Source organism: Sinohyriopsis cumingii, chromosome 4, assembly GCF_028554795.1.
Source record: "Sinohyriopsis cumingii isolate HCF-2022 chromosome 4, ASM2855479v2, whole genome shotgun sequence".
NCBI classification, from domain to species: domain Eukaryota; kingdom Metazoa; phylum Mollusca; class Bivalvia; order Unionida; family Unionidae; genus Sinohyriopsis; species Sinohyriopsis cumingii.
Genome location: NC_142964.1, coordinates 116,570,277 through 116,584,253, shown reverse-complemented (window position 1 = coordinate 116,584,253; position 13,977 = coordinate 116,570,277). Strand labels below are relative to the sequence as shown.

The window sequence follows — 13,977 nt, the reverse complement described above, 5'->3', positions numbered from 1 at the left end:
AAAAGGGAAACAAGAACACCAACTTTTTCACTGTTTTATGTGAACAAAGAAATATTATATTTGTGTACATCTTGGAATCAAACGTACAATCATTTTGAGATTTTTCTCTTAGGTTTGTTTCACTATTTCTGCTCATTAGTAAAGAACGTCTGATTTAATGGTTTCATTTTGGATTCAAAACATAAAAACGGTACTCAAAATCATAATTTGACTAATCGAACTTATAATGTAATAAGTTACAAGGAAAGGGCATTAATGAAGTAAATCTAAGCAATACATTACGCATTGGCATGAGAAAAAGGATAGAAAGTATTAGGGATTGAAATCTTAATCATCTGTGTCCGTTTTTTCTTTCAATTTGAAGCAAACGTTTCATAAAGTGGTATATTCTATTGATGTGCATCAGCATAATCAAACGATATCATTTCATTTAGCTTAATTTTTGAGTCCACTAAAAAGACAACTATACCGTAACTTAGCTATCTTTCTGTTTAGAAACTATACCATAGCTAATCTTTCGTTTCAAAATTGAAAATCACGGCAACGTATGAAGAAATAAACTATTTGAAAGTCGTATTTGAATATTAAATGAAGTCAAATTTATTATCTATCTATCTATCTATCTATCTATCGATCGATCGATCGATGGGTGCGTGCGTGCGTGGGTGGGTGGGTGGGTGGGTGGATGGATGGATGGATGGATATGTAGGTAGGTAGGTAGGTAGATAGATAGATAGATAGATGGATGGATGGATGGATGGATAGATGGATGGATGGATAGATAGATAGATAGATAGATAGATAGATAGATAGATAGAAAATATTCTTTCAAATGTTATAGAAGGTTTAAAGTATCAATTAATTAGCTTATATTTTACGTTAAGTTTTTTCTCAGATATGCCTTGTCATGCAAATTATTCAATATATCCATGACGTCTAGTCCCCTTTTTTTTCTGGCGGAATGTCAATGCTTGTTCAACAAATAAAAATTGCGGTGATTAGTAAATTTCGATGACTCGCCGCTTGTTTGCTTGTGAAGCGGTGAATGGGGCACATTTGATTATACTGCGGTTAGCTGTTTTTGCATCATAAACTTTACCTGTTGTCATGTATTACACAAGTACATGCTGCGCTGGCTACATGCTTGCTGGTCATTTTGGGTATATAAGGACCTTAATCGAATTGTCTCATCGCATTCAGCCAACCATCCTCTTCAGATAGAAGAACATCCCAAGGACAGTCCCAGGTGAGTAGTACATCTAATGTAGTAATTTTCGAAGGACGTTGGAATTTAAAGGGTTTAACTGAATTGGTCTGTAATTTTCTACGACATCTAAAATATAATGTAATTGATAAAAGTAGGAGCACTGACTAAAAGATGATTTCTCTGCACCTCTCACTGAATGGAATTCATAGAAAACTGCGCTTATTTTACTAAATAAACTTTTGTTCTAAATCATCATCAAACTAAGTAGGTCTGAAATGAAGTGTAAAGGACACATACAATTGTTTTCATAATGTTATCGGGTACTTTTTCTTTTCTAACAGGACTTAAGGAAAATTTATTTTATAAATCTGTAACGAATGATGATTATTTTCCTTGGATAAATATTCTTTTAAATACCGGTATTTGTGGTCGGAGCATCTGTGTTCATTTCTTATAAATTATGTTTGTAGTCGAGATATCAATATTCATTTCTTATCGTTTACAACTTTGCTTTATGTTTTAAAATGAAAATAGACTTAATATTTTTAACCTCATTTCATCGCATGTTCTTCATATGATCAGTTTCAGATAGTGTTGTTGCTTCAATTAAAAGTATGCAGACAACAATTATAATTAATTAATTAATTATTAATGCGCCATTTTGTTACTTTTGCTATGACAAATTTATTCAGGAAATTTGTTTAAAAAATCTGACATCCTGAAACATTATCCTAATTTAAGAAAAGAAAATACATGAACCCATGTAATGCGTTAACCTGTAGTATGGAACCAATGAAGCCCTCTGATTTTTATAGGCAATTCACAGTCTTTACCCCGTCTTATATAACCGTGTCCAACCAATAACAATCAGTAAACGCATGAAGCTGTCGACATTTACTTATGTTAGCGAAATGGGGAGGATTATGGCAGTGAAACTTATATTGCATGAAAATGTATCACTCATCCAACGGCGTTATAAAGAATAATTTTGTACTTGATGTATTAACTTGTTCACCTGTAGTTTTGCGCAAAAATTTCTCAGACGTTTTCTAGAGTATTACAAAAGAATCACACATTATTTTAAAATTAAACTTCTAATTCCCACTCTCTTACTTTATACTTTACTTTTGGGTTTTCTTTTTCAGAAAGAAAAAATTAAACTGAAACCATGAAAATCTTCTTCCTTTGTACACTATTGAGTGGATACGCCCTCTGCGACATCAAGAGAGGTAAGCAGTGTTAATACGCTTCAACTATGTTTTACAGTCAATCTTCCGTCACCTCTTCACAAAAAAGAACAGAAATAAACACACAAACTTATTTAGCACAGTTCATGTAAAGTATTGACATTAAGCAATTATAATAATAATACCAAAATGACAGTGTCGACCCTTGTATAGCCATCAGCCATTGATGAGCAGGGAAGACACAGATCGACCAGCAAACTATGCTACTGCCTATCTGGTTTTACGTTATTGACACATGGCGGCACATCTGCTTCTTGGGTACATAATACTTTGCTTAGAAAAGAAGAACCGAAAGCAATGGGAAGATCAGAATCAATATGCTTTAATATTTTGATTTGAGATAGAATATAAAAGAGACTTTGTGTACGCAACGCTTGTAAAAACAATAATATTAAATTGTTTAGCTATTTTTCATTTGACCGATACACAAATAAACGAATAAACATGATTGAGCCATGAGATTTGTGACGGATATATTCAAGTACTAGTATTGCAAATCTGAGTTTGCGTCATCAGTAAGATATACATAACTTACATGAAACTTTAAGACCCATTCTAGAGAAAAAAAGATTTGGTAATAATATAGATTATTAAAACGCTTGTTCTGAAATAAAAAGACGCTAAATCTTACATATTATTATCTTGTGTACCTCAAAATCATGAATGCAGATGGAATGGTTTCGTAATACTAGATTTAGGGTTGCAGTTAATAAACATACTTACATGAAAGAAAACATTGGAAGTATTTTCTCAGGTGTTGACTGGATCCATGAAGTTATTCTTCATTTAAGGTGCAGGCGGAGGCGGAGGTGGAGGCGGAGGCGGTGTTGTTGTGCTTAGCGGAGGTGGTGCCGGTGGTGGATTTGGTGCCGGTTTCGGAGGCGGTCTAGGAGGAGGCGTTGGCGGAAAAGGTGGTATAGGAGGAGGAGGAGGAGGTGGATTCGGAGTCGGAGTAGGTGGTGGTGTGGGTGGAGGTGTTCTCGTCAGCGGTGGAGGAGGTGGAGGTTTCGGTGGAGGGTTCGGCGGTGGCCTTGTAGGCGGCAAGGGAGGATTTGGCGGATATGGAGCTGGAGTTGGCGGTGGATCCGGAGGCGGTCTTGGGGGTGGCCTTGGCGGTGGAATGGGTGGCGGATACGCTGGTGGTTTTGGTGGTGGATATGGAGGTGGCTATGGTGGTGGCTTAGGAGGCAAAGGAGGATACGGAGGCGGTCTTGGTGGAGGATTCGGTGGAGGTGTCGGAGGCGGAGTCGGAGGAGGTGTTGTTCTCGTGAGCGGTGGTGCAGGTGGAATGGGAGGAGGTTATGGTGGAGGTTATGGAGGTGGATATGGTGGGATCCAAGGAGGAGGATATAGCTCTGGCATGGGAGGTGGATACGGCGGTGGATTTGGCGGCGGATATGGGGGTGGCTTTGGAGGCAAATATGGTAGTGGTATTGGAGGAGGTGTAGGAGGAGGTTTAGGGGGTGGTATAGGAGGAGGCGTCGGTGGTGGAGTTACAGCTGTTCTAGGTGATGGATTTGGAGGTGGATACGGCGGAGGATATGGAGGCGGATATGGTGGAGGTCTAGGTGGAGAATATGGCGGACTCAGCGGTGGACTCGGCGGAGGTTTTGGAGGTGGATTCGGAGGCGGTTTCGGTGGAGCTGTTAGCAGTGGTAAATTTGGCGGTGGTGTAGGTGGGGGTATAGGCGGTGGTGTAGGAGGAGGATTTGGAGGTGGATTTGGAGGTGGTGTTGGCGGTGGTGTAGGAGGTGGAGTTGGAGGAGGTGTTGGCGGTGGTGTAGGTGGTGGATTTGGAGGGGGTGTTGGCGGTGGTGTAGGAGGTGGAGTTGGAGGTGGGCTCACAGGATTTAAAAGTAAGTATTCTCTACCAAAAATAAAACTGTAACACTTCTGAATTTCGACAATTACGTTATATAGTGTTATGGTACAAAGTGGTAAGACGAAACATGAAGAACGATGTCAAAATTCATTTCAAATCATAATTATTGACAGAACCTGGCGCGAATTATCGCAGTATAAATTAATATATATATATATATATATATATATATATATATATATATATATATATATATATATATATATATATATATATATATATATATATATATATATATACAGATAGATAGATATAAAACTGATACCTGGATATCTATCTGAGGAAAACACGAATTCAAATGATAGTAGGATGCTGTTTAGAAAGATTCCAATGGCGTAAGGTTTCTATCTTAATGTTTTGTGTCATTGTATTATCACTGTTCTCGATTATGTCAATACTAATCTCGATACAGGCAAACTCAACTATATATATCTTCAATACTCTAAGCAAACATTGTTTCAATTTGTAATTTTTTGTTGTTGTAGAATATTGAAGAGAACAACGATAGCTAATATGGATTGTCACCTCTACAAAAAGCCAGTAATTGTTGGATTCCATAACGGGACCTTCCTAGCATAATGCCACGCTTTCGGACGGATTGACATATGCATCTATTCTCGCAAGGATATTTGATGCAATTATATTGCTCTATTTATATATGTGCCGAATTTTATAACAATTAAAGCATTGTATTGAAATATAAAGCTTCTGTTATCAATCTGCATTTAAACCTATTTACGTTTATAATGAAGTAGATTTCGTTTACTGATGAACTAGTTTCTTTCTCTGTTCCCTTTTCTAATCTGTCTGTCGGATATGGTTGTCCGTAGATATATGCATATTTCACAGATAACGTTTTCCGTCTTAAATATACGTTTGTTATAATTTAATCACCCCTTCTTCTTTATGTCTCTCTATTTTGTTTTCATTCTGTCATTTTATCCGTCCTTTTCTGTCATCGAACACCTACCTGTTCCCGAAAGACAAAGTTAAAATCATGACCCTAAATCTCAATTTTGTAGGTTAAAATCATGACCCTAAATCTCAATTTTGTAATTAGAATCATGACCCTAAATCTCAATTTTGTAATTAAAATCATGACCCTAAATCTCAATTTTGTAGGTTAAAATCATGACCCGAAATCTCAATTTTGTAGTTCTGTTTTATCTCAATATGTATCATCCTGCTCCAAACGTTTATCTTTCTCTGTCCTAAAACCTTTCTGCCTGTCGTGATTCAAAATCACCATCTCAAGTCTTTGGTTCTTTTTTAATAATCCCCATGGAACATGAAGAGAAAACAGCGGCCCATATTTCTTAGATATATCTTTTTAAAAAAAGTGCCTTGTTCTGTCTAAATCACAGAAGAGAAAGGAATGAAGATTTAATGAATATGAAATACAAATAATACACGTTTGTCTCACATTTGTGAGATTACCTTTTTTCAATTAAAAAAGGAAATTCTTGAAGTCAAATATTAGCTCTGAAGTGAACGTGTAATTTTTTAAACTAAAACTGGATAAAATTAGTGCATGGTCAAACTAGACTGGCTAAGCTATACTTTTAAAGGCAAGTTCAAAAGCTGCAAAAAAGAAGAGCAAATCCACTACAAAAATAAATTAAAAAAGAGCAAAATTAGCCTGCATCTCCTCTGTCGTGGAAATGGATTTTATATTGAATCTAAGCATGTTCAAGCCTTGCATCAGTGACATGAAAATATAATAAATAGCATGCTCAAGCCTTGCATCAGTGACATGAAAATATAAATAAATAGCACGCTCAAGCCTTCCATCAGTGACATCAAAATATAATAAATATCACGAACAAGCCTTCCTTCCATCAGTGACATACAAATATAATAAATAGCACGCCCAAGCCTTCCATCAGTGACATAAAAATATAATAAGTAACACGCTCAAGTCTTCCATCAGTGACATGAAAATATAATAAATAGCACGAACAAGCCTTCCATCAGTGACATGAAAATATAATAAATAGCACGCTCAAGCCTTCCATCAGTGACATACAAATATAATAAGTAGCACGCTCAAGCCTTCCATCAGTGACATGAAAATATAATAAATAGCACGCCCATGCCTATCATCAGTGACATAAAAATATAATAAATAACACGAATCAGCCTTCCATTGGTGACATACAAATATAATAAGTAACACGCTCAAGCCTTCCATCAGTGACATACAAATATAATAAGTAACACGCTGAAGCCTTTCATCAGTGACATGAAAATATAATAAATAGCTAGCCTTCCATCAGTGACATACAAATATAATGCGTAACACGCTCAAGCCTTTCATCAGTGCCATGAAAATATAACAAATAGCGAGCCTTCCATCAGTGACACAAAACTATAATAAGCCTTCCATCAGTGACATGAAAATATAATAAATAGCACGCTCAAGCCTTCCATCAGTGACATGAAAATATAATAAATAGCTAGCCTTCCATCAGTGACGTGAATATATAATAAGTAGCACGCCCAAGCCTATCATCAGTGACATAAAAATATAATAAGTAACACACTCACGCCTTCCATCAGTGACATGAAAATTTAATAAATAGCACAAACAAGCTTTCCATCAGTGACATGAAAATATAATAAATAGCACGAAGCAGCCTTCCATCAGTGACGTGAAAATATAATAAATAGCACGCTCAAGCCTTCCATCAGTGACATGGAAATAAAATAAATAGCACGCTCAAGCCTTCCATCAGTGACGTAAAAATATGATAAGTAGCACGCTCAAGACTTCCATCAGTGACATGAAAATATAATAAATATCATGCTCAAGCCTTCCATATGTGACATGAAAATATAATAAATAGCACGAAACAGCCTTCCATCAGTGACATACAAATATAATAAGTAACACGCTCAAGCCTTCCATCAGTGACATCAAAATATAATAAATAGAACGCTCAAGCCTTCCATCAGTGACATGAAAATATAATAAATAGCATGCCTTCCATTGGTGACATAAAAAATATAATAAATAGCACGCTCAAGCCTTCCATCAGTGACATGAAAATATAATAAATAGCACGCTCAAGCCTTCCATCTGTGACATGAAAATATAATAAATAGCACGCCCATGCCTATCATCAGTGACATAAAAATATAATAAATAACACGAACCAGCCTTCCATTAGTGACATACAAATATAATAAGTAACACGCTCAAGCCTTCCATCAGTGACATACAAATATAATAAGTAACACGCTGAAGCCTTTCATCAGTGACATGAAAATATAATAAATAGCTAGCCTTCCATCAGTGACGCAAAAGTATAATAAGTAGCACGCTCAAGCCTTCCATCAGTGAAATCAAAATATAATAAATAGCAAGCCTGCCATTGGTGACATGAAAATATAATAAATAGCACGCTCAAGCCTTCCATCAGTCACGTGAAAATATAATAAATAGCACGCCCAAGCCTATCATCAGTAACATAAAAATGTAATAAGTAACACACGCATGCCTTCCATCAGCGACATGAAAATATAATAAATAGCACGCTCAAGCCTTCCATCGGTGACATGAAAATATAATAAATAGCACGAACAAGTCTTCCATCAGTGACATGAAAATATAATAAGTAAAACGCTCAAGCCGTCCATCAGTGACATGAAAATATAATAAATAGCACGAACAAGCCTTCCATCAGTGACATAAAAATATAATAAGTAGCACGCTCAAGCCTTCCATCAGTGACATAAAAATATAATAAATAGCACGCCCAAGCCTTCCATCAGTGACATGAAAATATAATAAATAGCACGCCCAAGCCTTCCATCAGTGACATGAAAATATAATAAGTAGCACGCTGAACCTTCCATCAGTGACATAAAATTATAATAAGTAGCACGCTCAAGTCTTCCATCAGTGACGTGAAAATATAATAAATAGCACGCCCAAACATATCATCAGTGACATAAAAATATAATAAGTAGCACGCTCAAGCCTTCCATCAGTGACATAAAAATATAATAAATAGCACGCCCAAGCCTTCCATCAGTGACATGAAAATATAATAAGTAGCACGCTCAAGCCTTCCATCAGTGACATAAAATTATAATAAGTAGCACGCTCAAGTCTTCCATCAGTGACGTGAAAATATAATAAATAGCACGCCCAAACATATCATCAGTGACATAAAAATATAATAAGTAGCACGCTCAAGCCTTCCATCAGTGACATAAAAATATAATAAATAGCACGCCCAAGCCTTCCATCAGTGACATGAAAATATAATAAGTAGCACGCTCAAGCCTTCCATCAGTGACATAAAATTATAATAAGTAGCACGCTCAAGTCTTCCATCAGTGACGTGAAAATATAATAAATAGCACGCCCAAGCCTTCCATCAGTGACATGAAAATATAATAAGTAGCACGCTCAAGCCTTCAATCAGTGACATGAAAATATCATAAATAGCACGAACAAGCCTTCCATCAGTGACATGAAAATATAATAAATATCATGCTCAAGCCTTCCATATGTGACATGAAAATATAATAAATAGCACGAAACAGCCTTCCATCAGTGACATACAGATATAATAAGTAACACGCTCAAGCCTTCCATCAGTGACATCAAAATATAATAAATAGCAAGCCTTCCATTGGTGACATGAAAATATAATAAATAGCACGCTCAAGCCTTCCATCAGTCACGTGAAAATATAATAAATAGCACGCCCAAGCATATCATCAGTGACATAAAAATGTAATAAGTAACACACGCACGCCTTCCATCAGCGACATGAAAATATAATAAATAGCACGAACAAGCCTTCCATCGGTGACATGAAAATATAATAAATAGCACGAACAAGCCTTCCATCAGTGACATGAAAATATAATAAATAGCACGAACAAGCCTACTATCAGTGACATAAAAATATAATAAGTAGCACGCCCAAGCCTTCCATCAGTGACATAAAAATATAATAAGTAGCACGCTCAAGCCTTCCATCAGTGACATACAAATATAATAAGTAGCACGCTCAAACCTTCCATCAGTGACATGAAAATATAATAAATAGCACGAACAAGCCTTCCATCAGTGGCATAAAAATATAATAAGTAGCACGCCCAAGCCTTCCATCAGTGACGTAAAAATATAATAAATAGCACGCCCAAGCCTTCCATCAGTGACGTGAAAATATAATAAATAGCACGAACAAGCCTTCCATCAGTGATGTGAAAATATAATAAATAGCACGAACAAGCCTTCCATCAGTGACGTGAAAATATAATAAGTAGCACGCTCAAGCCTTCCATCAGTGACGTGAAAATATAATAAGTAACACGCTCAAGTCTTCCATCAGTGACATACAAATATAATAAGTAGCACGCCCAAGCCTTCCATCAGTGACGTGAAAATATAAGAAGTAGCACGCTCAAGCCTTCCATCAGTGACAGGGAAATATGATAAATAGCACGCTCAAGCCTTCCATGAGTGACGTAAAAATATGATAAGTAGCACGCTCAAGACTTCCATCAGTGACATGAAAATATAATAAATATCATGCTCAAGCCTTCCATATGTGACAAGAAAATATAATAAATAGCACGCAGAGGCCTTCCATCAGTGACATGAAAATATAATAATTATTACTTCAGGAAAACAAACTGAAAATAAAAACTTCAGAAAAAGACATTGAAAAGAGATGTTGCCTATTTAACATGCCTTGACTTGGAGTGTGAATATTACGTTATTCAACGTGCTTATTTAGATCAATCATGCAATATGTGCGTTCGAGTGTAACAAGCGAAGGTGAATTGTGGATGAAAATCTCGATAATTTAACGTTATTTTTTTATTTTATAGATTTATACACAAGAGTATGTTTGCACATACAGCAGGAAAATGGATGACAAAAATCATAAATGTAGAAACGCAAGAATAAAAAAATAATATATGTCATATATGTATTCAAATTTTCTCATTGTAGATCTCACTCGCACTCTCCCAAAATCCTCTGATACAGTCATACTAGGTACAGCTTAACGTGGTATTTTGTAACCATTAGCATGATTATTTCAAATTTATATTTCACCTTGAATTTCGATACAATTAAACAGCCATATTGAATCAATAGTACTCAGTATATATTGCAAGTACATTTAAATCCATTTACAAAATTGTTTTATTTAATATAAAAACACAGTAAACCATATCAGTTGATTATCACAGAGAGAGAGAGAGAGAGAGAGAGAGAGAGAGAGAGAGAGAGAGAGAGAGAGAGAGAGTAAAGCCCGATGGACTGATAGATATATACAACATATAGAACATTAAATTAATAAAATAGAACACGAAAATCGCACGTACTACAAATTAACAGTAGGAACGGTACATTAAGAGAGGAACATGCCGATGGAGAACCCATTACATTGGAATATTCATGTTCAGAGACACAAAAACAAATAGACGGAATGAAAGACTCAAATAATATTAGGCAGATCAGAAAGTCTATTACTAAAATATATACTTAGCAATATAGTGTCATGTGATTGTTTTAATCGGAATCATTCAGTCATTACGGTTATGCATAAGGTGTTTTACATCGGAATTGTTTATTTTAGACCAATGACAATCCGAACATCCTCGGCTATTTCTGCGAGAATAATGTAATGTATGTCAAGGGTAGTAATTTGTAGAAAAATTATACATTTTGTTCACCAAATATGCCTTTGCAAAAAAAAAAGCAATCTATTCGGACTACCTCGGCTATTTCTACGATTGGAGCGACCGTAGGATTGACCGAGAATTGGGGAATGAAAAAAGAGTTCGATGCATTCACAACACCTCTATCGATCAATGTATCGTAAGTTGTCGAGATGGTACGGGTTCCGCTCTATGGGTATTATGCACTTCTGAGTGAGGGACCAATAAAATGTAAAGTTGTTTGCATTGCTGAAACCGTTAGGATACCGCAATCATATTAGTATGTCCAGAGACTGAACTTTCTTTAAGGTGGTAAATTTGGAAACTATGCTCTATCTAAATCAGACAACTGATGATCAATATGGCTGCCACCACTTTCTCAAAAAGTGAGTCTGAACTAGTCCAACGAACACTAACATTAGCAGTTAGATAATTGGGAAAGTTAACTGTACAAGAGTGGATAGTATTAGCCTCTAAAAGTGCAATAAATGAATTATAAAATATATAAAAAGTAACAAAAAGTATTGGTTCATATTTTCCAATTTACCTTTCAAATCCAGGAAGTGACAATGACTGATTGGAGCTAGCATATGCTTTTTAAAGGTGCACGTCTGAAGTAAGACCATGTTGCCGAATCTGCAACCAAAACTACATTCATCAATCATACACCAAAATAAAGGGAATAAAAAGTTATTTTAACAATACCTGAGATATACACTATCATTTTCAAACAGCCAGGATAACCTGTGACGGAAGCCTAAGAAATTATTTTTTTTTTCAAAATCAACCCCTGTGCAAAATAAGAAAACCGTCGAGTAGAACCACAATGGAAGTATGACTGGCCTCGAAGATGTGAATGGATCGAAAGTTTGCGCTTCGGAATCCTTTGTCATTAGCATTAGACGGTAAGTTGACTATTCGGCATTCTGGTTTATTACGATTAGACCGGAAGTTGACGATTCAGTATCTTTGGTCACTACTGTTAAGTGAAGCACCCGAAAGTATTTTTTGTGAAGTCATTTCCTTTTATTGATATCATAACCGGAAGACAATTTTTCAAATGTTAGAAGTCTATTTTTAATGTCACCAAGACTGAATATCTATTTTATGACGTCTTAATTGGTTTTCCACATATCATCAACGGAAGTCGACATATTTGAAACTAATAGTTTAACCGGTCTCTAAACTGAAAGTCTATTTTTTATGTACAGAAAGAGATTTTTCGACTGCTTGTCAATTTTTCAGTGTATAAAAGGATTTTATGTCCTAAAATATCATTTTAATGTACATCAGCAAAAGGTGCTCGAACTTTTCATTTTTGGAACAAGATCAAACTTTTTGTATATCGTAATATTTTCTTTTGCCAGCCTACGAAATAGTTTTAAAGTAAGAGACTGCGTATTTTGGCCATTGTGAAAGCTTTTGCTTCCCCCTCTTTGTTTTCTCATAATTAAAGAAAGTAACCTTATCAATGATTTAAATATTTATGAATGGGTCTTTTAAAAAATATTGTAGATTTAATTCTAAATTGTTTTAAGCCTTCACAATTTATTTAGAAAAATAAAAACATTCCAATTAAATTATTTAAATTTTGTATTAAATATTTTTTACAAATATTTTTCAAAATACAGTTTAAAGAAATATCTAAAATATTAATATCTTCTTAAACTTAAATTTTAAAATATTATACTTTTTAAAATTTGTTCGTAAATTTTACATCTATTGTTAAACTCAAGTCTGTGAAATCCATTTTAAATTCAGTTTTCAACAAAAATGATACTTCAAAACGTCTAATATTTTACTCGTTTTTAAATTTAATTTTTACAATTAAAAAATAATGTTTTCAATTTTTTTTAAAATAAAATTTCTGCAAAATTACCTTCTTAAAATTTTACACATTTAAGTTTTCTATTAATAGAGTTCCATTATAAACAAAAATAGACAAGAAATAAGGTCCGAGGACGCTAGTGGGACTTAAATCATGAAAATATTTATTTTCATGCAAGAACAAGAAATACGGAAACACTTTGTTTCCTTGTAGCTCTTGAATGGGAAAGGAGATAACTCTAGTCTTTTCAGCACCTTAAAGAAACGGAGGTAACTTATCTCCGTTTTAGAACAAAGGGAGTTAATTATTTCTTCCTCCTATATATCATAAAAATATACTTTTTTAAATATATATCTGTTCATAAAATAGACTATCAGTCTTGATGCCGAATAAAAGTAGTCTCGTAGTCTTAACAGAAGTCGATTTCCGTTTATGACATTATAAAGCCGCAGAAGATGTCATAAAATAATTCAAGTTTTTGTGCCAGTTAAAAACAGACTTTCAGTCTAAAGGAATACCTTCCAGCTATATCGTAATAAGAAATATGGGTATGCGTCATACAAATAAACTTTCATTCCTAGCTATGGTTATTATACTTAACGATAATTGCCGACGATTCCGACGTGTCAACTGGCGGTCTAGGCGGCCCTTTAAAGTTTTGTAATTTGCATGCGGTTAGAATTTTAAAGAAACAGAGTTTCTCAGGTTTTCCTCACTGGTTATACTGGGTATTTATACAAGACCATGCATATATCTTATGTATTTTAAAAGAACTTTGAATTCCTTTTATTTTGGTGTATAATTGATGCATGTAATTTGGGTTATAGAATATTGGGCATGTCCTTACTTCAGATGTTCACTTATAAAAAAAACAAAACTGCTAGTCATTTTAACTTCCTGGATTTCAGAAATAAATTGTAAAAAAATTGAGCCGATAACTTTGTACATTTGGGGGGGGGGGGGCGGGTTTCATTCATAGCACTTTCAGATTTATTGTTTAATCTGGTAAAATTCGTTTTCCCTATTTTAATAACTGCTAAAGAGCAGTCATTTTGGTTAACTGTATGCTTAGATCATGTTCAATTTCCATAACTAAAATATCCAAAGAAATTTCAGCCATAGT

At 34.9% G+C, this 13,977-nt stretch overlaps 1 protein-coding gene across 1 annotated transcript; it reads left to right on the top strand.

The window, feature by feature from the left end:
• The first annotated feature begins 1,133 nt into the window (after positions 1–1,133).
• Positions 1,134–5,040, top strand: LOC149801949 (uncharacterized). Its single transcript, XM_089956346.1, has 4 exons — positions 1,134–1,246; positions 2,353–2,436; positions 3,246–4,310; positions 4,822–5,040. The coding sequence occupies exons 2-4, from the start codon at positions 2,376–2,378 to the stop codon at positions 4,827–4,829; spliced, it is 1,134 nt and encodes a 377-aa protein (XP_089812472.1). The 5' UTR covers positions 1,134–1,246; positions 2,353–2,375; the 3' UTR covers positions 4,830–5,040.
• The last annotated feature ends 8,937 nt before the right edge of the window (positions 5,041–13,977 follow it).

Coding starts and splice junctions, on each gene's coding strand:
- LOC149801949 (XM_089956346.1), top strand. CDS start 2,376: ATGAAAATCTTCTTCCTTTGTACACTATTGAGTGGATACGCCCTCTGC. Junction 2,437..3,245: donor CCTCTGCGACATCAAGAGAG/GTAAGCAGTGTT, acceptor TCTTCATTTAAG/GTGCAGGCGGAGGCGGAGGT.